Source organism: Halichoerus grypus, chromosome 7 (genome assembly GCF_964656455.1).
Source record: "Halichoerus grypus chromosome 7, mHalGry1.hap1.1, whole genome shotgun sequence".
NCBI lineage: Eukaryota > Metazoa > Chordata > Mammalia > Carnivora > Phocidae > Halichoerus > Halichoerus grypus.
In genome coordinates, this window is record NC_135718.1 from 107,607,400 (window position 1) to 107,631,174 (window position 23,775).

The following is a 23,775-nucleotide window of genomic DNA, read 5'->3' on the forward strand; positions in this document are numbered from 1 at the left end:
GGGATGATGAAGGGATGATGAAGGTACAAAGCAGATACAGAGACAGTTTAATGCCCTGAGACAGGTGTGTTCTGCCATTAAGTTGGAAAAACTGGATTAAATCTCTGATAAAATGTAAAGCCATTGCTGTGCCTGCTACTTAAATGATAAACTTAATATATTGTTAATTTCATTACAGGAAAGGATTAGAAAGCCACTTTTTTGGTGGAAGGATCAGAGTATGCTGTCATGCTTCTACCTTTCACCCACATTATCATGAAGAGTATAACACTTACCTTTGGAATTATGCATTGAAAATTTAGAATTCATTGAAACAAGGAGTTTAAGGGATTTCCTGCTAAAATTACCTAAAAAGGCTGTTTTAAACCTTAATCAACTAATCACCAGGGTGTTTATTGCTGTGTTCAGAAGATAATTAAGAGATTCTATAAGGATTTAAACTGAAGCCTTAGCCAGGCACTGCTGGAATGTGGGAGGATTATATTAGTCTAGTATCACTCATGTATTCAGTGTGTGGGATCTTTTAGCGCTCTCTCCTAACTCTGCATGTTTCCTGTCAGAAATGGGAACAAGTCTGCTTGGGGGATATACATGGGAAGAGTGTTAAATACACCACTTACCAATTTGAGAATATAACAGAAGGGTAGGTCTGGGCAGAACGCTGAAAGAGAAGTCTGCCAGGAGTATCACCTTGAGAAATGACTCATTGGTTCAGTAAATTGCTTCATGCAGATTGTGCCAAATAGACATTGCTTATGTGTTATGAAATACACTTCCCTGCCCGGATGCCAGCAAAGGCCCCAGCTGGCTTGGCACCAGCCCAGTTCAAAGAGGGTGTAGCAGGCCATTTGAATTCCATTTTGCTTGCAAGAGATAGGACCAAGTAAACGAGAGATTAAGGAGTGGAGGGAAATGGCAGAGAGGACAATCATGAACCCCTTCAGGGTACAGCCAGCATAAAAATACAAAAGAAAGCTGAATTTGTGAGTTTCTTTTTTTTGGCAATAATAAACCATTAGGAAGGATAAACCTGGCTCCATTTTTCTCCATCCAGATTCTACTTTCTGTAGTGGGAATTTTGAAAGCTGGATGGTAGCGTATAGGCAGCAAGGTAGTAATAATGCAATTAAAAAACATCTTAGAATATTTTTATTGCTTTTGGAAAGCAATACTTACACTCAGATATATTGATGAAAACAGCATTTAGGCTTTGTTCAAACAGCCAAAAATCAACTATTATTTATCCTGGGGTAAACTACCCATGGCATATTTCCTTCAGAACCACTTTCAGATTATTCAGCAGATACATAATGTGCCCCTGTATTGTGCATTCACTAGTTAGAGGAGTTACAAAGGATAAAACACAGTTCCTTCCCCTCTCTATCCCCCATACCAAACTTTGTTGGGGAAATAAGACAGATTTTAAATGACATTTGATAAATAGCACAAGTAAACTTGGTAGAATAAAAGAAATAAATTCATTTATTCTAAAGGACTGTAGTCTGTGTCATTAAGATGCTATTGGCAATGGGACATTACCAAGGGAAGCTTAAAAAAGGAAGCGATTTGATCAAAGCTATGTGTTATGAATATTAATCTGTAGAATGTCTTGGAAAAGGGAGAGATAGGAAGGAGACAGACCAAGGAAGAGACAACCATTCCTCTGATCTAAAAACTGGAGTAGTTTCCCAGTGCTTCCTGAATTATGTATGACCTGGTATTAAAACCCTCCCAATGCAATCATAATATATTTTGGTGTTCTATAGTCTACCACACTTCTAGAGGCTCTTAATAAATTGGCCTACCCCCTGTTCCAAAACAAAGCAAATGTCATATGTTTACAACTTCTTGGCTGATGTTATGTTTTTTCCTTTGCCTAACATGGCCCCCATCTCTAGCTATCAAATTTTCCTTCATTCATTTGTGGATTGGAGCTATTTTAAGGTTTGGGATTGACTTTTAAGGTACAAGCTATTGACTTGGAAGCTATTGACAAGGAATTAGTTGTACAAATGAGTAATTATAATTCAGTGTAATAAGTGACAGAGAAAGATCTATTATTGGAGGAACCTCAAGGAGGTGTACCTTAACCTTCCCTTAGGGGATTAGTGGAAGGGGAAGATTTCTGGAAGAGGTGATGCCTGTCCTAAGCGTTAAGATGAATAGGAGTTTGCTTGGCAGGTATAGATAAGAAAGTGAGGGAAGATATTTCAGGCCGAGAGAACCAACTAAGCAAAGCACTGAACTACAAAATAGGGAATATATTAGGGAAATGCAAGCAATTTGGTATTCCTAGAATGTAAAATCTGAATGAAGCTGGACACTGAGTGGCCAGATTGTGGAAAACCTGGTATACTGTATTAGGGAGTTTGCACTTACTCTATAAGATAATAGTTTCAAAACACTCTTTTAGCAGAACCTTTGCTTTGTGGAGAAGCTTATGCAGAAGCCCTATATAGCAGATAAACACAGAATTATGCTCTGGTGGAAGCAGAGAGATACCTCCCTATCCTCACATACTTCCACACACAAACATACTGTCACGCCTTGGAAAACCACTGCTAGAGGTGAAGGAGAACAATTGAAGGGCTTTAAGGCTCACAGCGATACGATCAAATTCGCATTTTGGAAATATTCTGATGACAGTGTAGAGGATAGATCTAAGGGGCAGAACATCACCAATGAAGAAACCATATTAGTGGTTTGGATAAGAGATAATAAGAGGTTTTGGCACTAGCCGTGATGGACTAACTGGTACAAGACTAGCCCTCCCATTGAAAAAAAACACCATAAAACTAGAGATTATATATATTTATATATAATGTTTTCAGGCATTGGACAATACACAGCCAAAGACAGTGATCATCTCCATTGCCTTGACTGTCTGCTGTGTACCATTTCCCAACTGTGCTCTTCTACCTGAAGTCCAAGCATAGTGCGGTAGTCCCACTGAACTGAGGAGGCAGAGAGCAGAATTCTACAGGGGAACATGCTAGAATCTGCTGGAAAGGATACTGGCAAGTCTTTGGCCAAGGGCTGGACTACACATGCTCAGGGCAAGACTACCTAGGTTTTCCAGAGAGCGACTGAAGTGTTGAGAACAAAATAGAGATACCAGTGTTGTACTGAACAATGACAGAGACCTGCTCTGCCAGTGAGAAACTTCTTTAAAGCCTTACCCCAGGCATCCAGCTGAGAGACCAGAAAGATCCTGCCTGAGAAATGCAGAAGTTGAGATTTAGTAAAGCCAAGTGATTTTATTTATGTCGCCACATTTATACCTCCACACCACATAGTACTGGTGGTCAAGGATTAATAAACGAATAATTATAGCTGGAGGTACTGAGAATAGATCAGTGGTTCTCAGCTTTGCTTGCACATTAGAGTGACCTGGGAAGTTTTAAACATTTCAATACCCAGGCTACACTCCAGCCCCTGAACTCAGAATGTCTAGGAGTGGTCTAGGCGTCAGTGTTTTTTAAAGCTCCCTTAGGTGATTATAATTTGCAGCCAAGGTTGAGAACCTCTATTAGGGATGACACTTTGAGAAGCTTAGCCAGGATAGGAAGGAAAGAAACACCACCCTAGGGCAGCGATTCTCAGCCCTAGTAAGCATATGAATCAGTTGTAGGCATGTTAAAACTTGGGTTTCTGGGCTGCACCCCCAGAGTTTCTGATTCGGTAGGTTGGGGGTAGGGCCTGAGGATGTGTATTTCTTTCTTTCTTTTTTTTTTTTTTTTTTGAGATTTTATTTATTTATTTGACAGAGAGACACAGCGAGAGAGGGAACACAAGCAGGGGGAGTGGGAGAGGGAGAAGCAGATTCCCCGCTTAGCAGGGAGCCTGATGCGGGGCTCGCTTGATCCCAGGACCCCCGGATCATGACCTGAGCCGAAGGCAGACGCTCAACGACTGAGCCACCCAGGTGCCCCGAGGATGTGTATTTCTTTTTCTTTTTCTTTTTTTTTTTTTTTTTTTAAGATTTTATTTATTTGAGAGAGAGAGAATGAGAGAGAGCACATGAGAGGGGGGAGGGTCAGAGGGAGAAGCAGACTCCCTGCTCGGTGCGGGACTCGATCCAGGGACTCCAGGATCATGACCTGAGCCGAAGGCAGTCGCTTAACCAACTGAGCCACCCAGGCGCCCAGGATGTGTATTTCTAACAAGTTCCCCAGGTGATGCTGATGCTGGGGCCTGGACACCCGCTTGCTTTGAGATCCACTACTTAAGGAGATAAGAAAGCTGAGGAAGTATTTTTTTTTTTCTTTAAAAGGATTAAAAAGTCCTTCTAAGGATATAGTAGACCCGAACATTTTTTAAGCATTCTTTAGGAACTGCTTTCTTTTCTTTTCTTTTAAGTAGGCTCCACACCCAACATGGGGCTTGAACTCACAACCCTGAGTTGCATGCTCTACCTACCAACTGAGCCAGCCAGGTGCCCCAGCGCTGCTTTCTTTTGCTATTAGTGTGATCTTGGTTTCTTGTACTTGACTATCTGTGTAATCTGTATGTACTCAGATTGAAATCAAAATTAATTCCTATGTAATTCTAAACAAAATGAAAGGGGATTTTTGCAGACAATATAGAGGTATATGTTATATATATAATGTTTTCTAAGTAACCTGATTTATTTGTGCCATATTGCTCCTCATTGTCATTGATAGTTTGGAACTAACAAAGAGGACTAGGAGTCAGAGATTCAGTTTGACTTTGTTGAGGACTAGGAGTCAGAGATTCAGTTTGACTTTGTTATTAACATGTCTTAGATACCCGAGAAGTCATTTACACCTTACTATGTTCTTTCCTTATCTAAAATAGAATGAATTAAGGGGTGCCTGGGGGGCTCAGTCGGTTAAGCGTCCGACTCTTGGTTTCGGCTCAGGTCATGATCTCGCGGTCTTGGGATCCATTCCTGCGTTGGACTCCGTCTCAGCGTGGAGTCTGCTTCAGATTTTCTCTCTCTCTCCCTCCGTCCCACCCCATCCACACTCCTTCTCTCTCTCTCTCTCAAATAAATAAATCCTTAAAGTTGAATGAATTAAAGCACTTGACCCATCCTCCCCACTCCCCTGAGGAAAAAGAGCATTCAGAACCACAGTATAAAGGCAAAGAGGTTAAATAAAAAAAAAGAAAAATTCCTCTCATGTTTTAAAACTGGGAAGATATGTAATATTTAAGGACTTATTCAGTATAAACAAGCAAATGTGGACTAGTAAACTAAATTAGGGCAATCAGAAAGAACAAGATTGCTTTTCTAAAATTGACTTTCTAAAACTGATTCTCTGGCTGTGTTCTAAGATTTGTGAACTCCAGCTTAGTTCATTTGAAGATATTTGGAATATGATCCCTCTGATTTTCAGAGAGTAGATCAATAGGTTTTAAAAAAATATTTTAGGTAAGAATCAATTGATAGTGTTGTAAAAGTAAAATATTCTTAAGAAATGCAGGTTTAGAATAAAAGTCAACACTGTTCTCCCTCAATATTCTGAGTCAGCAGTTAAATGCCCTAACCTTTAAGAGTGATACTTTGAATAAAACCTTTGATCATATTTTAAGAATGGGAAACAAAGAATCTACATTAAAACTTTGACAAAATAGTTTGATATATTTTATTTTTCTCTGCCTTAGATATGTTAGAGACAAAGTATATGATAATAGAAGCTATTTCTTTCTTTTTTCTGGATATGGTCAGTATAAATTTCCACAGAAAAGATCATAATGGGTCATTCCTTCCTAAAACATAAAAAATAACCACTGTCTTTTTTCTGCGTGGCTTAGGCCTTCATTATTTCAGATTATTGGCATTTTTAGAGCTATAGCAAAAATGGTTGTGTTTATTTAGGTTCATCTGTTTGTTCAAAGATTCAAACTATTTTTTTCCAAAGCTTACCCCCATCTATCCTACTTTGAAGGTGGGTAGAGAATACATTTTTGCTTTTCTTACTAGGAAGGAGTTATCTGACCTCTTGGTACTACTCTCTTAATTATTTAAGTAGAGATAATATAATTTCTATCTTGAAAGGGATGGATGATTCAGCTTACTCTTCGTAAAGTCTTAGAGAGTACTTTTGGAAGAGTTCATGTCTTTATTGATGCTATTATTTGGTCTCTTATTTTTTAGAATTTTACCTTTCCTTCATTCTGCCTTGTGGTTTCTCAACGTGCAAGCAGTAACCATAGTTACAGGAATTTTTGGTCCTATTCAGTTTTTATGAAGACATTAGGAGTTGGCCCTTCAGGTTCTCTGTAACACAGAGAGTTTCCCTTGCTATCATCCCCGTGACCCCAGTCATAGCAGTTGGGTTACTGAGGCAAGGCAGGAGGCATATACAGTTAAGCCTTTATCTATCTCAATTTTGCTGGATTAGTTGATGTCTATCCTATGTGTCCACTGTCATCATTTGGAGATATAAATTATTCCTCATCTGTAAAAAGGGAATGGTAATAAAAATAGCTTGCTCATAATGTCACACATGTAAATTCCTTAGCCTTGTGCAAAGTAAGAACTCAGTGCTAATCATTATTATTGAAATTTGTTGAAATTTCAGTATTGGAGCCAGAAGAATTTGGAAACTATGTTTAATTACTGACCTATTTTGCCAGACTATTTAAGATGTTACCAGTGCTATTGTTAATTCTGATAAAGGTTACTGGTAAAATATTTTTGTGAGGGGCGCCTGGGTAGCTCAGTCATTAAGTGTCTGCCTTCGGCTCAGGTCATGATCCCAGGGTCCTGGGATCGAGCCCCACGTCGGGCTCTCCCTGCTCGGTGGAGAGCCTGCTTCTCCCTCTCCCACTACCCCTGCTTGTGTTCTTTCTCTTGCTGTCTCTCTCTCTGTCAAGTAAATAAATAAAATCTTAAAAAAAAAAAAAAAACCTTTGTGAAAAGTCTGTGCCTTTTACCACTAAACTAAAATGATTTGATCTTTTAGCATATTACCAAAAAAAAAAAAAGAGAGAGAGAAAGGAACTTAGGGTCATCCCATTACTTTACAATGATAACCTGTGAGTGAGTTTTAAGATAGTTATTGGTATTAGAGATCTTTTGCACCATTCATAGTTTTTATTCCATATATACAAACAACACTTTAAATGTTCCTGAAATTATGCCCGCAAAAAATTTTTTAGGATTTTAAAAACTAATCTCACTTTTAGAAGAAAATATGCCATTTTATGTATCTATACAAGTTTCTGCTGAAATGTGTTTTATCCTCTATCTCCAAGTGCTTAATTGTAAAATTGAAGAAAATTTGGCTGATTTTACTCCTTTTATCTAACAAAACCTTTTTTAAATGGAGTTTGGGAGCTAAGTCTCTCTGGTTGGCTTTGATTTCAATTTTCCCAAAGATTTTATTTATTTGGCAGAGAGAGACACAGCGAGAGAGGGAACACAAGCAGGGGGAGTGGGAGAGGGAGAAGCAGGCTTCCTGCCGAGCTGGGAGCCCGACGCGGGGCCCGATCCCAGGACCCTGGGATCATGACCTGAGCCGAAGGCAGACGCCTAACGACTGAGCCACCCAGGTGCCCCTCAATTTTCCTTCTTGAGCATTGGCCAGAGTTGGAGTTTGTGAACTAGTTTCTGATGCAAAAGAATCTTTTATTTGTGTGGGTGTTTTGTTTTGTTTTGTTTTCAGAGCTCCCTAAGCAGGTACACACCTGGGTATGACTTGTACGTACTTAGGTAAGCTAATTTACATACTCACCTTTCCTGATCTTTCAGGTTTCTTTTTAAAGAAAAACTTCCTGACAAGGGGTTGGTAATATCTTACCATTGTAAATACTTGATTTCTAAGTTTTGTTTACTTTGCTCTAATGAATACAAACTCCTGTCTTTATTAACTAAAAATATTATTCAATCAGAAGGTAGTTATGGCAAGTTCACTATTAAGTTTCATCTCCTTTTTCTTTTGGGTCCATTAGATACCTGTGGAGGGAGGACAGGAGCAACAGACGGATTCCAGCAAAGGGCGATGCCTGAGGAGAACGGTCAGTGTCCCTTCCGAGGGCCAGTTTCCTGAGTACCCACCAGAGGGCGCCACCAAACTGGGTAAGCTAATAAAAGGAAAAAATTCCTAGCTTTTATCTGGTAATTTATGGGCTTGTTATTGAGTGTTAGAATAACATAAAACATCCTGCTTTTCCTGCTAAGGACGTTGAAATATAGTATGTTAATGTACAGTTAATAGTCATTAGAAAGTTCTGTTCTTTACAACCAAGTGGCAACAAAGTTATTTTACAGAGATAACATTTATCTGAGTGCTAGTACCTTTGCCAGTCCTGGGTCAAGTGTTGTTTCTGAGTTTATTCCTTGCCTTTAAATTTTGAAAGAGCATTAAGTGGTCTTGTTGAAGCACTGAGATTGGTTGGGGGCCAGTGTTGTGTAGAAACTTGGTATTGCGTAGTTTGTGTCCTGTTCACACAGCTACTGATGCTGCCTTATGTGATGTCGGATCAGGTAATTTAGTAAGTTATATGCATGGTTGGAGTGGGTGACAGAAAGGAGAAATGGGGAAAGAAAAACAAACCACTTCAGTTGTTAACACACCAAAGGAATTAATGTCAATATCAAAACAACTTTTTCCCTGTTTCCTACCAAGTGTGTTCTGTTTGATGATTTGTGTGCTTACCAGTGGATATATCATTAGATTATTAGACAGGTCAGGTAATTTTAAAGAAACATAATTAAGATTAAATAAAATAAAAGAATTTGAAAAGTAGGGAGTGTTTTGGTGTTTTGCATTGTTGTATTATTATTTGCTTAGTGAACCTAGACATTAAGTCATGGACATTTCATAGGTAGATAATATGGAATCATTTATTGTCTCTATGTTGTTTAATATGGATCATTCTGTGATTTGGGTTGTATTTTTGAAAATCAGGGTTTGGTTGTTTGGGTTGGGTTTTTTTGTTTTTGTTCTTGGTTTTTTGTTGGGTTTTGTTGTTGTAATCTAGTTGTTTCCTAGAGATTAGTCAGGTGAGCAAACACTTTTCTCCAAAGAGTCATTTTTGGAGAAATAAGATTTCCTCTCATCTTATTTACACTGTACTTCTTTAGTATGTGTTCAAACCAGTTTAATGTGAACCTAAATTATGTTGCAAACCTGTCTGGGTGTAACCATTTTATAGCCTATTTATATTTCATACAGGTTCTATGTGGCTCGGACTGGCTCAGAGTCACCTTCTTTCACCTCTTTTGCTGTCATTATTTGTAATGTTATGTTGCTGACTCTCTGCCACTTCTCCACGGACCATTGACTGTTCGAGCTTTGGTCCACAAAAGTCGTGGCTTTTGAGGAAGTGTAATCATAGTCTGAAGAGTTATTACGGTTTTATAGAAGAGAGAACTATATAGTGATTCTTAAAAATCTCCACCATTCCAGGTACTGGTCCCAAAGATAAACTAAGATGAGTGGCCAAGTTGTCTAGAAGAGCCAACCTTCTACCTCTCCTTGACTACAAGTGTGTTAGCCATCCAGACTCATGGTGTCCATGATCATTTTTGGAGTGGCTGTCCTAAATTAGCACTGGAAGCTAGGGCTCATAAGTACCAGAGGGGAAAAGACTGCTTTTAGAGCCATCCTTCCTTACATGCCAGTCTAATGTTGAATTAGATAATTATTCTGTTCTATTTTTGCCTCCTAGGGATTTGTCTTTAGGCAAAATTTTCTTGCTGTCAAGTATTTAATTGAGTAGTTGTTGTATATGTAACATTCTGTCCCAATCCCTAAGAATGAAAAGGGATGTAAGATATGATTTCTGCCTTTGGAAATTCTTATGTAGTTAGGAAGAGAGATTATTGATGACTAATTACAGTACCTGTTGTAATTGTGGTATATTATATTGTGTGGCTTTTATTTTTTGTTTTTTAAAAACCCTTTCATTTATGCAGCAAATAGCTACTGAGTGACAACTATGTGCCAGATGCTGTTCTAGGCACTCAAGATACAACAGTGAAAAGAATAGACACAAATCTGTCCCTTTGTGGAGCTTACATTCTATTGAGGAGTGACAAACAATAAGCAAGAGTAGTAAGTGGAATATATGCTGTGCTAGATGGTGATAAGTACAAAGAAAATAAAGTAGGGAATGGGGATAGGAAGTGTCAAGGATGTATAATGTTAGCTAAGGTGACCAAAGAATGCCTCTTGTTAAGTGACGTTTGAGTAAAGATCTGATAAAATAATGACTGTAAGGCATATGGATACTTGAGGGTGAAGTGTTCCACCCAGAGGAACAGCTAGTATAATGTAGGAATATGCTTGGGGTGTTACAGGAACAGCATACGTGCCAGTGAGGCTGGCATGGAATGAACAAGGAGGAGAGTAGTAGAACATGACATCACTGAGCTCTTTGGCAAGCAGATCATGATGGTGTCATAGGTCATGATAAGGGTCGTGACTTCTACTTTGTGAGATGGGGAGCCACTGGCTTCTCTAGATAAAGAGTAGGGATGCAAGAATGAGACTTCAGAGACCAGTTTGGATGCTATTGCAAAAAACTCTCTAATGAGAGTTCAAAGACCAGTTTGGATGCTATTGCAATAAACTAGAGATGCTAGAACTTGGGCCACAGTGGTAGTAGTGGAAGGGCTGAGAAGTGGCCAGATTCTGGATTTGAAGGTAGAGCCAACAGAATATGCTTGTTGGATTGGCTGTGGGACGTTAAGAAACAGAAGAGTGGAGAATTTTGGTTAGAACAGCTAGGGGAATAAAGTTGTGATTTTTTAAAATGGGAAAGACTGGGAGAAGCACATTTGAAAGTGGGATTGATCAGGAGCTCAATTTTGGACATACTGAGTTTGCTGGTCTTAGTAGACACCCAAGTGGAAATCAAGAGAGAGATACAGACTGGAGATAACAATGTAGGCCTTTAGCAAATAGATGGTATTCAGAGCTATGAGGTTAAATGAAATCACCAGGGAAACGTGTGCAGGTAGAAGATGAAGGCCTGGAACGACCTGTAGAGGTTAGGAAGATGAAGAAGCAGTGGCAAAAAAAAGAGAACAAAAATCCAGAATTTTGTTTCCAGATAAGACAGTTGTGTCAAGTGTGTATGGGGCAAACCTTCTGGTCTTGCATGGTTCTTGCACTTTGCAAGCTCTGGATTCTCTTTGCTCTTCTCCAGTAGAGGAACTCCAAACACTGATCTGGTTTTGCAGATGTCAAATCATAGTACACAGTCATCTGTGGAGAAATGCCCACTCATGAAAAACAGACCCCTTTTACTCTACTTCAGAGAACTGATGACAGAAAGGAGCTCTGGGACTCTAAAGGATCTGTGAAGAACGTTTGTAGTGGCTGCCAGTGTACATCAGAGATTTCAAACTGGTTAAAGAACTTTGGAATGTAAGATGGGAAGGCATATATTTGTGCCTCCTACACTGTTTAACATGGGCAAATTTACACTGATGAGAACCTAATAAATGTCAAAAACTTAGGGAAAAGAAGTGTGTATGGGGTATGAGGCAGCAGAGTGGGGAGTGGTTAAGCACAGAATGTACTTCTCACTCAGCACTTCTCAGACTCTTGCATTCAGCAGTTTACATATTACCCAAGGTACTAAAATTTACATATGCACTGGCATTTGACACAGATTTTGATACACCAAATTTTTCTCCACTGAAAATGAGATGTTTTCTTAAGGTATATGAACATCATCTCTAGAGTACCCATCTCCAGATTTAGAAAACCTAGCAAAAACTACTTACTCTTGGTGACAATATACAGATTTTAATTTGTTCATCAGAGATTTTTCAAATTCAGACCATGCAAAGCATGATTTGCTGAATTTTCAAAAGGAAATTACTTCTTTAGATATTAGGGGTCTTTGCATACTAACAATATTGGGAGGTATCTAAATTAACTGTATGAACTAGAACTAGTAAAGGTTAATTTTCAATGTAACCTACATGAATTCAGCTTAAAGAAAAAAAAAAAAAGACCTGGGTGGCTTACCCAGTTAAGTGTCTGCCTTCGGCTCAGGTCATGATCTCAGGGTCGTGGGATCAAGCCCCACGTCAGGCTCCACACTCAGCAGGGAGTCTGCTTGAGATTCTCTCTCTCCCTCTGCCCCTCCCCCTGCTCACACTCTTGCTCTCTCTTCCTAAAATAAACGAATGAATGAATGAATAAATAAATAAAATCATAAAAAAAGAAAAGCCATCAGGTACCTTCCAAGAACACTGTGAAATAGGGGAAAGGGGAAAGCTGAGCAGTGGGTAGCATTTTCACGAAGTGTCCATTGATGGAAGAAACTATCTACTACTGCATGTTGTCTATGCCTGGCTGGTGGATAGCACACAGGTGAGCTGGCAACTGTCCATTCTGTTTACAGCATTTTTCTGACATGACAGGAAGGTTCATGCTCTCATGCTCAGATGGGCAGTACAAAGTTGGAGCTTGAAATGAGCAAGAATACTTGTTTGCAGATAACATCATAAACATGATAAACATAATGTAAACATAAACATAACCAAAAAGCTGGCTTAATTAGAAAATGCCAAATATAACTCCATGCTTTCTCAGTTCTCAGACAGAAGGGTCAAACTGAACGGGCAAATTCAAAGCCGGACATCTGGTGATTCAAAACTGCAGAGTCTCATGCCTGTGTTGTATTATATTATGATAAAATCTTTAAGTTTCCCCAGTGGTCCTACTTACAAAGTCCTGGATTTTTGAAAAACTGTGCTTGTGGTAAGTAAATATGCTTCCTTATCATGGAATCCTCAAAACCCAGAAGCATTTGATAAATATGCATAAAATTATAATTTAACATAGTACGCCTTTGATATACACTAGCAAGCCTTCAGAGAGATTATATCAAGTCTTTTAGAGGCAAAGTTAGCTGTCCACAATTTTTATGTTTATGTAAATGAAGGAGCCAAAAATTTTAAAATACCACCACCAATAAAGGAACCAAATTAGAAAAACATTGAGGAAAAGCCAACCCTGTACCTATGGGTTGCTAAGTTTATTAACCTAAGTGATAAAAATTTGAGGAAACTTTGAAGAAAATTAATATTAAAGCAGAATGTCCTCTCTAAGGCATTTATAAAATTATTATAAAAGTTAACTCTTTTAATCAAAATTATTAGAGGATATTGATTATTCAGACCTTAGCTTTAACTCTGACCTTCTTTCTGTATTAAAGTAGTCTCAGTTCTAATTTTATGTATAAACCATTGATAAGTCTCTTTTTATTCCCAAAACATTATTAGGGGTATCTAGATAATTTATGAGATATTTTCAAGGTGCTAGAATTTTCTATAAATATATAGGGTGGTACTAATATTGAAAGAAAGGGACATGTGAATAGTGAAGATTTAATATTATAAAAAAACATATCCTTCCACTTTTCAAGCAATAGAATTAAAAATGCCAATAAATAATTCCTGTGTATGGCATAGTACTCAATATTTAGATTGGCTAATAAACATATATATAAAATATACATAATAAAATGTTATATATGTTCTATATATATATAGATACATTTATTATATATATATAGAAGCAGGTCTTGTGCTTTAGGGTAATATAAATTGGCTAATACTAAACTTTTATGTATATATTAAATGTATCTAATATGTAATGTTATGACATAGTATATAGTGAATTTATAATATATACATACATACATACATTGGATATATTTTATATATATAATATAATCAATAGAGGCAGAGCTGCACTTTAGGGTAATATATATTTAAATGACCAAAACAGTTATGAAAAAGAATCAGTAGCCTGATGTTTTTAGCTCAGAACATTAGAGCTCAGTGAATAATGGCAGCCCTTGGGTTTTTTTTTTTTGAAATGTCTTAAGAAATAAACTAAGACTATATCACCCACATCTAGTAAGTAAGCTCATGCTAAGATAGCTGCATAATATCTAGCCTTTATACTTGCATTCTGTAATTTCTAGATTTCAGTGATAACATACGTTATTTGAGGAAGGGTCAAATGAGCTCAAGAATTATCAAAAATATTATGGATAATTAAGATGGAAGACCCTAGAATAATGTCCCTGGAAGCTTTTGGTTGGGTAGTTTTGAGTTTTCTTAAAAACCATGAGCCAGTATAAATTCTTTTAAGTCTGTAAGATTCTATAAGATACAACAGGTAATACTGATGATAATATTCTAGAAGAATGGGCTTGACTCTAGGTTAAAATAGCCACGTACCCAGTCAGTTCTATAATGTGACATGTGTATTTCTAAAAATCACAACACTATGCAAAATTGTACAATAAAAATCACAGGGCTTAAGGGACAGGGGGATCAGAGGTACTATACTAAAAAACTTGTTCAATGACACATTAAAAAGGATAGGAACTAAATAAAGATGGTAGCACATTTTTACATGTGTTAAATGGTTGCAAAATATATAAATACTACAATAAATATAGTACTTTACCTTGAAAAAAAATCTGAGAAATTTACTTATGGTAGTAGGCATCGGAGTAGTTTATAAGTTGACTGTGAAGTGATGGAAAGAGGATTTTTTGGAAACTGAAAAGAACATTGTTGTTACACGAGATGTGCATGAGTGTGGCTCAGAGCACATGCGGTGAAGTGAAGGTAGCTGGTCGTGTCCGAAGTATGTATGTATTCGAGCATGTTGTGTATTCCTACGTGGCTTGCTTCAGCTGGGTGCAGTGTTCTTTGTTCGCCTCGTGTCTCTCAGATGAATCATGCATAAACAAACAAATTCACGTAGTCACAGACTGTGCCCTGTTATATCCGTTGTGGCGTGACGTTCACATTTTCAAAGCAGGCATTATAACAGAAACGACTTGCCTACCAATCTGATTTAATCAGGTTTGTCCAGTGGAGAGAAGTAGCTCGCATTTATTAGCCAACTGAATTCCAAAATGTTGGTTACTTTTGAACATATTCCTAAATTTCTTTTGGAAGTTATTTAGAACTCAAAACTAGTACGAATAAAGTAAAAAAACTAGTACTTAAGTTCTCAAGCTAACCAGCTAAAGCCAATCTTTATTTTACTCGTATGAGCTGGATTTAGATGAGCAGAACAGTTTTTTTCTCTGAGGAAGTCAGTTCTCATTTTAAGTCCAGGTGCCAGATCACAATTCCTTCCAACTTGTAAATGCAAGTTTGGGGTCCCGATTTGTTCTCTTATCTCCTCCCACCCCTGTCTCGGCACGGCAGAGATTTGCTCACTTCTGTCAAGGTGGTTCCAACGCAGTGCTAGTTGCTGTTGCCGAACAACCAGGGGTGGGCTCAGGTTATTGATTGTAGTTATTTCATAAAATTCCCAGCAGATGGCAGTAAAGTTCCTAAATGAGAGATTCCTTTTCTGACTTGTGTAGGTCATTTGTATAGGCTATTGTCACGGTTGTTATGAAGCCAGAAGACCAGGGGAAGGAGAAACCATGAAGGAAGTCAACACTAAGCTGTGGGCCAGCTGCTTGCTAGGTTTATTACAAAGCTGTATCCTGTGTCTTAATATAAGTTAAACTTTTTTTTTTTTTTTTAACACACCTAAATAAAATAGATGTGTGCCTCCACCTTGACTATATATTTTGTAACAATCTGGAATTCCTGGCTAGAATTTTCAAATCTGGTTCCACATCATGAGAAGCCCCACAAACATGCAACTCAATACAACCCAGCCTGTACCTTCAAGTTCTATGGGGATCCGTGCCCAAGAGCACTAGAGTAGAATCCTCTAACATGTGATGCCCAGGTGAGGGGCCTCTTTAGACTAGTCCTAATGCAATATTAATCATAGCACACCACAGTGGTGTTTGGAGAATTGAGTGGGAAGGAGGACTGAGTGGCATGAGCACTCAGGAATGGTTTTTAGATTCTTGGACTTCTGGGAAGAAAAAAGGTGGTTTGAACATAAGCATCTAATTGTATTCCTTCCAGAAACCCCACTATAACTATATAGTAAAGGGATTTTCTTTTAAAGACATGATCCTTGAAGGATAAGGAGAATGAGAGGGAAGAAAGCAACCAGACAAAATAATAATAACAACAATAACAACAATAAATTCAAAGCTGAAAAGCAAATGGAATGTGGTAAATAACCTAGCTGACTTGAGAAAGCCAAATCTTAGTCTGGCAATGAAGAAAGCTAAGAACGAACCTGATTTTTACTACAGAATCTTTAAATAGCTCAGGAATTGCTGGTATGAGGAACAAATGGTACCTAGGTCTCTAGGTCTCTTCTTCCTCATTCCACTGAATAATTGCTCTTCCCACCCCTGCCTCTATTCTAATATAAGATGGCAAGTTAATTCCAGGGTGTGGGGGGGAATCCAAGAGTCTCTGGATTGGGGCATACCAGGCAAAATTGAGAGCACGGAACACTTTACCAAATACAAGGAAATTAAGTGAACATCTGCAGACAGAATGATGAGACCCCTCCACCTGTCTTTCCTCACTTGCCTTTACCCTTCAGGCAAGAGATTGGAAGGGTACCGTTTGGAGTATTTAACCAGCCCAAGAGGAAAGATCTCAAGATACGGACATTCCCAACACTAGCAGACATCTGAAGAAAAGCCTCCAGCATGAAAGAGAAAAAACAAAACGAAAGGAAAAAAGAAACTTGGAGGAAGAGAGACAGGCAGGGAATAGAAAACTTAAAGAAAAAGCATCGGTATCAGATAAAATAGTACATACATGAGACCAGAACTGATTATGATACAAAGCCAAAGAGCTGCCATGTATTGAAAAAAATTGTAACAAATAAAACTCAGTAGAAGTATTGGAAGATGAAAATGAGGAAATATCCCAGAAAGTAGAGGAAAAAAGATAAAATAATTAGAGTGCCAGTCTAGGAAGTCCAGCATCAAAACAGTGAGTTTCAGAAAAAGAAAAATAAGGAAAGGAAATCATTAGCAAAATAATTCAAGAAAATTTTCCATAAGTAAAGATAGGAGTTTCCAGATTGAAAGAGCGTCCTATAGCAAGGCACATTTTTGGGAAATTTCTATTTTAATTTGTCTTTGGTGACATAGAGACAGTCTTTTTTTTTTTTCTTTCTTTCTTTTTTAATTAACAAATTAATTAATTTGTCAGAGAGAGCACAAACAGGGGGAACGGCAGGCAGAGGGAGAAGCAGGCTCCCCTGCTGAGCAAGGAGCCCGGTGTGGGACTTGATCCCAAGATCCTGGGATCATGACCTGAGCCGAAGGCAGACGCTTAACCAACTGAGCTACCCAGGTGTCCTGACATAGAGACAGTCTTACAAAATTCCAAAGAAAGAACAAACAGATTATATTCTAAGGATCAGAATCAGAATGGTATGAGACTTCCTATCAGCAACATCAGAAGCTAGAAAACAATGAGGAGTGTCCTCAAACTTCTGAAGGCAAGTAACTTCCAACTTAGAATTCTATGTTTAGCTATAAGCCATTATTCACACATGAGAATAAAATAGACATTTTCAGACATGCAAGATTTAAAAAATTACCGCCTACACATCATTTCTCCTAAAGCTAATGGAATTTATTCTTCACCAAGAGTGAGTAGGATGTGGAATATAGGATAGGAGATCCAACACAGGGGAGCAGACAAAGGGACCCCTCAGGAAAACACTGTAGCGAGAACTGAGTTAAACAACTCTATACCAGCTGTAAAATGAGGACGACCAGTTCAGATTACAGCAGTCGGAAGGGTATAGTGAAGACTTCTCCAAGAAGATAAAATTGATATAATGGAACGAATTTAAACAAGAGATTTAGGATTGAAGTAAATTTGGATTGATTATCAGCAACAAGCACATAGAAATTTAAACAAATGAATAATCAGGCAACAATTACAGGAAAAACAAAAATGTAGTTCAGGACATAGAGAATGGTTGTATAGCACCTTCTATATATTAGGCACTTTGTATATATTAATTTTTTAGTCTTTGTAAATCCAAAAGGTACTGATTTACAGGTAAGGAAACTGAGGCACAGTGAGGTTAAGTAACTTGTCTAAATACGTAGGCAGCTAGTAAATGGCAAAGATAGGATTTGAACCCAGGCAGTCTGCCTTCAGGATCTCTCCTTTTGACCACAGTGCCGTATTCTACATGGGATTCACTGTGTGGCTGCATTCTGTATAGCACACGTAGTCACAATATTGCTTGTCCTTACCAAAATTACTACAGAACTAAATAGGGACTGTGAGAGAGGAGGAAATGTCTGTGCACCTTCTAGGGTAGTAATGGGGGAGGAAAGAATCAAATTCTCATCTTCCACAGTGGAAAGTCAAAAGATAATGTCTAAAATGGGAAAAATTGTAAATATCAGTACAACCATATTATTTAAGATTTGATGGTAACTACCAAAAGAATTGGCTAAGACAGATGAAAGTAGCTGTTAGAACAGTGTTAGAAGAGGAGGGCTGGGTATTGCCATTTATATTAACAAGTCTTGTGAAACTAATAGACTCTAAACTATGTGCATATGTTTTATTAACATAAAAACGTAAAAAACAGAAAGGCATACAGTTCAACCGAAAATTAGTATGTCATTTACACACAAGAAAAAGATGCTGTACCTCATTTATAGTCAACAAAAGCAAATTAAAACTACAATAAGCTGCCAATTTTTACCTATAAGATTAGCAAATCTAAAAATGTTTTGGAAGGATAGAAGGAAACAAGCATTGTAGTCCTCTAATGCCAAATTGTTTCTGTAGAGGGCAGCCTCTGCAGGATGCACTTTGGCAAGAATAACCACTCTTTTTGCTCCAGAAGCAGTCTAACGTCTAAGAATTTGTCCTGCACATCTACTCACACGGTCATTGTACCATTGTCTATAATAACACAAGAGCAGACCCAACCGAAATATACATCCATAGGAGATTCTTTAAATGAATCATGTTAAATCTGCATACTGGACTACCATGCATGCACCTATGGAGAAGTAGCTCCATGTGTAGGAATTTGAAACAACTTCCAAGATACATTGTTAAGGAGTTGGGGGCAGGGAGCAAGTGCAGAAATGTGTGTGTATATTATACTATGATTTGGGTAAAAATTGCCAAATGCACATAACCGTGTGTGAGTGTATATGCGTGCACGTGTGTGTGTAACCTAGAACTCTACAGAAGAAGCCTTTAGCAGACAGAGGTGGCTTCTGAGAAAACTGGGGACCTGATGGGTCAGAATGTGAGGGAGACAAACTCGTCATTATCTGACCCTTCTTAACCTTTGAGCTTTCAATCCAATGAATGGGTTAGTATTCTTAAGTAGTAATAATGACAGAAATAATCGTAACTTTAATAAAGATGAAGAGAGAGAGAGAGGGGGAGGGAGAAAGGGAAAGAAGAAACCTACCTGTCCTAAAGGGACATTTCAGTTCTTTATGTTGAATTTCAAACACAGGGAAAACAATGAATTCAAATCTTATACAATTAACTGGAAAGGTATGTTATATTGATGCCAACCAGTGAGTTTCACATTACTAAAATACGCTGCTTTAAAATTAGCTAGGTTTCATCTCACCCTCCGGTCACGAATTTGTAGCAGGACGTTAAGTTGACCATTAAAACAGCTTAGTGTTTACTTATCTCCAGTGAAGAAGAGAAATTGACTCTGACTAAAGAAGACTAGAAACTCTTTGACATTTTTATGTTAGATGATTATAACGTAATAGATTATAAAAGTAACTCTACTGGATTTTTCAGGAGTATTAGAAAGGATATTTTCTTCTCTTTACCTCTTTGTTAAATAAGACCTAACTGAAATAATGCTGGGGAACAAGTTTTCTTGTGGATCATAAATGCTGTGCCTATGATTTAATGTATCATTTTTTGTTTGTATTTCTTCAGACAAATTCAAAACCCAAAGACCACGATAGTAAAATATGAGAAGGTTGGAGAAGGCAGTTTTTTTTTTTTTACCTTAGTTAGGATTATTTTTTACTATGTTTCTTATAACATTGGATAATGAGAATTCAGAGACCATTAGTAAGAAAAATTGTTTATAAGTAATTTTATTTTGTTTCATTTCACAGTTTTCCAAGTAGTATTAGTCATAAATCATATTAGGCTAACAAAATAATCCTCTTCCAGCTCTTAACATGGTCCCAGCTTCCCACTTCAGATTACAGATTTGCCAGTGACCTATACAAAAACTAAATAAAATATGAACTAGGGTTATTGGACAGCTGTTGTATTTCAAACCACCATTTTATGAATCCGGACTACTTTCTAATGTTCTCTTGTTAGCCTCATGTTAAAATTTTATTTCTTTTTTTTCCCCCTAAATATTGGGAAAATTACTTTTTAGTGTTTCCTCAGTATTGGGGGTATGTATGATAACCCCATGTATCCTGAAGTTTGGCAGTCTTTTTCTTCATTCCACTTATCAGAATTCACCAGCATTTATTTCCATCTGAGAAACCACTCTTTGTCCCTCTAATACTGAATGTATGTCCGTAATGTTTGCAGCAAGCTGTTGGTAGTATCTTCTTTACTAGCTTGGAACCTCTTAGCAGGCAGGACTGCTGCTTCTTCATGTGATTATCGCCACAGCCCCCAGCAGGTTTTGTGCTTTGTTGCAGGCTTAGTGGGTGTGTGTTGAGTGAGTGACCGAGTGAGACACGTTAGCAAAACCCTTGCTTGACATTTTCAGGTGAAGCGCTTCAAAGTGAAAAATCATCTTAGATGTGGGAAATATGTTTTTTTTTCCTGTAGGGAAAACCACATCCACTCCAGAGAAATATTTTACGAATGCAGTTAGAGACTTAATAAATATCATTGTGCAGCCCCAAGAACTCCGGACCGTCACAGCCACAACTTGGTAACTGCCGTGGTCCGAGGCAGCAGCTCACGCTGTCGGGTGTGCCTGTTTGCTGATGTCAGATAGGAACCCTGACACTGAGCTGCTTGTTGACGTCGTGCTTGTGGTAGTGAGCAAGGTATCTACGCTTATGTTTAGGGTTTTATTAGTAGTAAATAGTGTGTATTTGGTATTTTCTTGTTTCTATACAGAATGTAATAGAAAATAAATTCCTTCAATGAAAGAAAATGACTTTTTTATTCTTTTGCTGCATTTGAGCTTGATAGCATGCATAAACATGCGTGCTATTGTTGGAGTTTGGTTATTAAGCGATTAATTAGCATATCAAAATCACACGAGCAGTTTTAGCAGCTAATTCACAGACAGAGGGTTTATTGCTTTAAGAAAGAAAATTCACGTTTGTGAATAGAACTCTCTGTTCTTCTGGAAGGACTGCCTTTATCAGAGGCACTTGTGGGGCAGTGGAAATGGCACAAGCTTTGAAGTTGCCCTAACCTGGATTCAAATTCCATCTCTTCTCATCATTAACTCTGAGCCTCAGCTTCCTTATCAGATGAGATTTTTATTATGATTTGAAAGAGGAATGCAGGACCAACAACAAATTTTGATTTGAGACAAACTTCATTTTTCTCTGATTCTTATAAAATCATGGAACCAGTGAGATAATAGAGTAGGTATTATATTTCTCAGTTTGCTTGGATGGGTTTAAGTCAACCCATAAAGAAATTTGAAGTGTGACATATTAGGAAACATCCTGCCTCTGTCCCTCATGACTTTCCTCGTTTGTTTTTTTTACTTTTACTTGCACAGTTGGGCAAATTCCTTTCTTCTAAAGTGTATTCATAATACACCATTCTGTTATATAATAGAGGTAGAAGGATGGGGATGGAGTTGTTTATAATGCATCTCAAGATTTATTTTTGAGATTTAACATGGCTGCCATGGAACCTTTTCCAAAAGGAAGATATATGATTCAGATACTTTGAACAAAATTAACTAAACATTGCTTACTTTAGTTGGTCTCTCACTTGTGCTCTCTCTTCACCCCCCACCCCCCCACCCCCGTTTTTGGTAGTCCAGGATTGACTAAACTATTTACCAAAGCCGTTTTAGTTTATGCTTCAAACACAGGATTTATGAATCAGATTGGTGGAAAATCTATTGGGTTTGTGTCCAAAACAGACTGGAGCTGCCTCCAGGGATGAAGAACGTTTTGTTAAGACCTTCTTGACACCCACCTGTCATCTGATTTTTATAGTAACAATACTTAACATGAGAAGCTCCCAGGTTTCTCATTAAGGTGTTGTGTTTACTGAATTGTTTTGATTACTTACTTTCCTCTGAAATCTACAGCCCATTTTCTTTCCTCTTCAGAAATTTGAATGTTAACTTTTCCCCCATTTTAATTGATATTTAATATAGCACAACAGGAAATTTCCATCCATTTCGTTTTTTCTATCTGCTTATAAAAAATAATTTGTATTTTGTCTGTTGTTTGGCATGTTTTTTTCTAACTCTAGAGAGTAGAGGATAACAGGAAGAAATTCAAGGTAGAGAAGAGTAAAAAGAACATGAATTCATAAGAGAGAAAGGAAGTAAAAGACTGAATAAGAAAGAAAGAGAGCTGGTAATAAAGAAAGATTATTATTTTATCTCAGTACATTTTTTCACTTAAAGGCCTTCTGATTTTTTCCCTCTCACTTTAATCAGAGTAGTGCCATCAAAGAGTCAAAAACATATTAAACAAATCTTTTTTGTAATTAATTTTCAAAAGTAGGAATTGTAGAGAAATATTCAGATGTATGTATTAGGAGCCAAATGAACTGGGAAGAGAGCCACGGAAGTAATTCATTGACTGTGACTGAAAGGAAATGGAGACAGAAAAGTACATTTAGTGCACATAAGAATTAGATAAAAATAGCCTTGGAGTAGCCACCACAACTAGAAAGTTCTAATAAGCCTCCCAAAAAAAACTGCAGGCACAATGGGAGTGAGGAGAAAATTTGGCCTCCTCTAATAAGGTTTGACATCAGTGATATAGCATAGGGTTATAGGTGAAAGATGAGCTTTTACAACTAAATGTGTTACTTTGATTAAAATTAGAATTACACTTTTATTTTCATAAACTTTTCCAAGGCTTAGCAATAAATTTAACAGCTCTGCTGTATTTATGACTACGTAATACATTCAGGTGTAGGACTTGTCTTAATTTAGGCTGCTGTAGCAGAATACCCTAGACCGGTTGGCTTATACAGGAAGCATTTATTTCTCACAGTTCTGGAGGCTGGCAGGTCCAAGGTGTAGTGTCTGCCGAGGGCCCTCTTACGGGTTGCAGACCGCTGACTTCTTGTATCCTCACACGGCAGGAAGATGGCACGGGTGCTCTCTGGGGTCTCTCTTAAAAGGGTATGAATCCCATAAAGTTCCAAGTGCACATGATTTCTAACCTGAAATTGTGTTCCAGGCTAACGTATCTGTCAAGTAATAGAAGGGGTAGATCGAGAAAGGTGAGAAGAAGACAGAGAGCATCCCCAGAATATTGGTGAAGGGTAGTCTCAGGGTGGCAGTCATGTGCTGGCTGGGGTAGCAGCCGGTGATGAATGAATTCTGTCTATTAAACTTCATGCATCATTTAGAGAACTTCTTTACAAAAACCAAACAAACGAGCATGTTTGGCACTAACAGTACTCAATTAATATCGAGTACGATTAAACATGGAACAAGAAAGCACAGTATATTTTCAGCATTCTCCAATTCATCATATTCTTTTAAATTCCATGTTGACGTGTATGGGTATAATGTAGAATTTAAAATGTACATCATAAAAGTTGTAAGAAATTTTGAAGCTTAGTAGGGGATAATTTTAATTATGCAGCAACTGATGTTACAGGATAAAGGGTGGTCTATAATAATCAAATCTTATCAATTCAAGCCTAGAACTTCTTTAAGGATAATACCATATTTTTAAAATCAATACTGTGGCCCGATTTCTCTTGCCAATGACATGGAA

At 37.7% G+C, this 23,775-nt stretch overlaps 1 protein-coding gene across 8 annotated transcripts in view; it reads left to right on the forward strand.

The window, feature by feature from the left end:
- RASAL2 (RAS protein activator like 2) overlaps positions 1-23,775 on the forward strand; it is a 359,574-nt gene that overhangs the window by 184,685 nt on the left and 151,114 nt on the right. For all 8 annotated transcript variants that reach the window (XM_078078022.1, XM_078078024.1, XM_078078023.1 and 5 more), the window contains exon 3: positions 7,921-8,047. In XM_078078022.1, the coding sequence (XP_077934148.1) occupies positions 7,921-8,047 (127 nt within the window). The remainder of the gene's footprint in view (positions 1-7,920; positions 8,048-23,775) is intronic.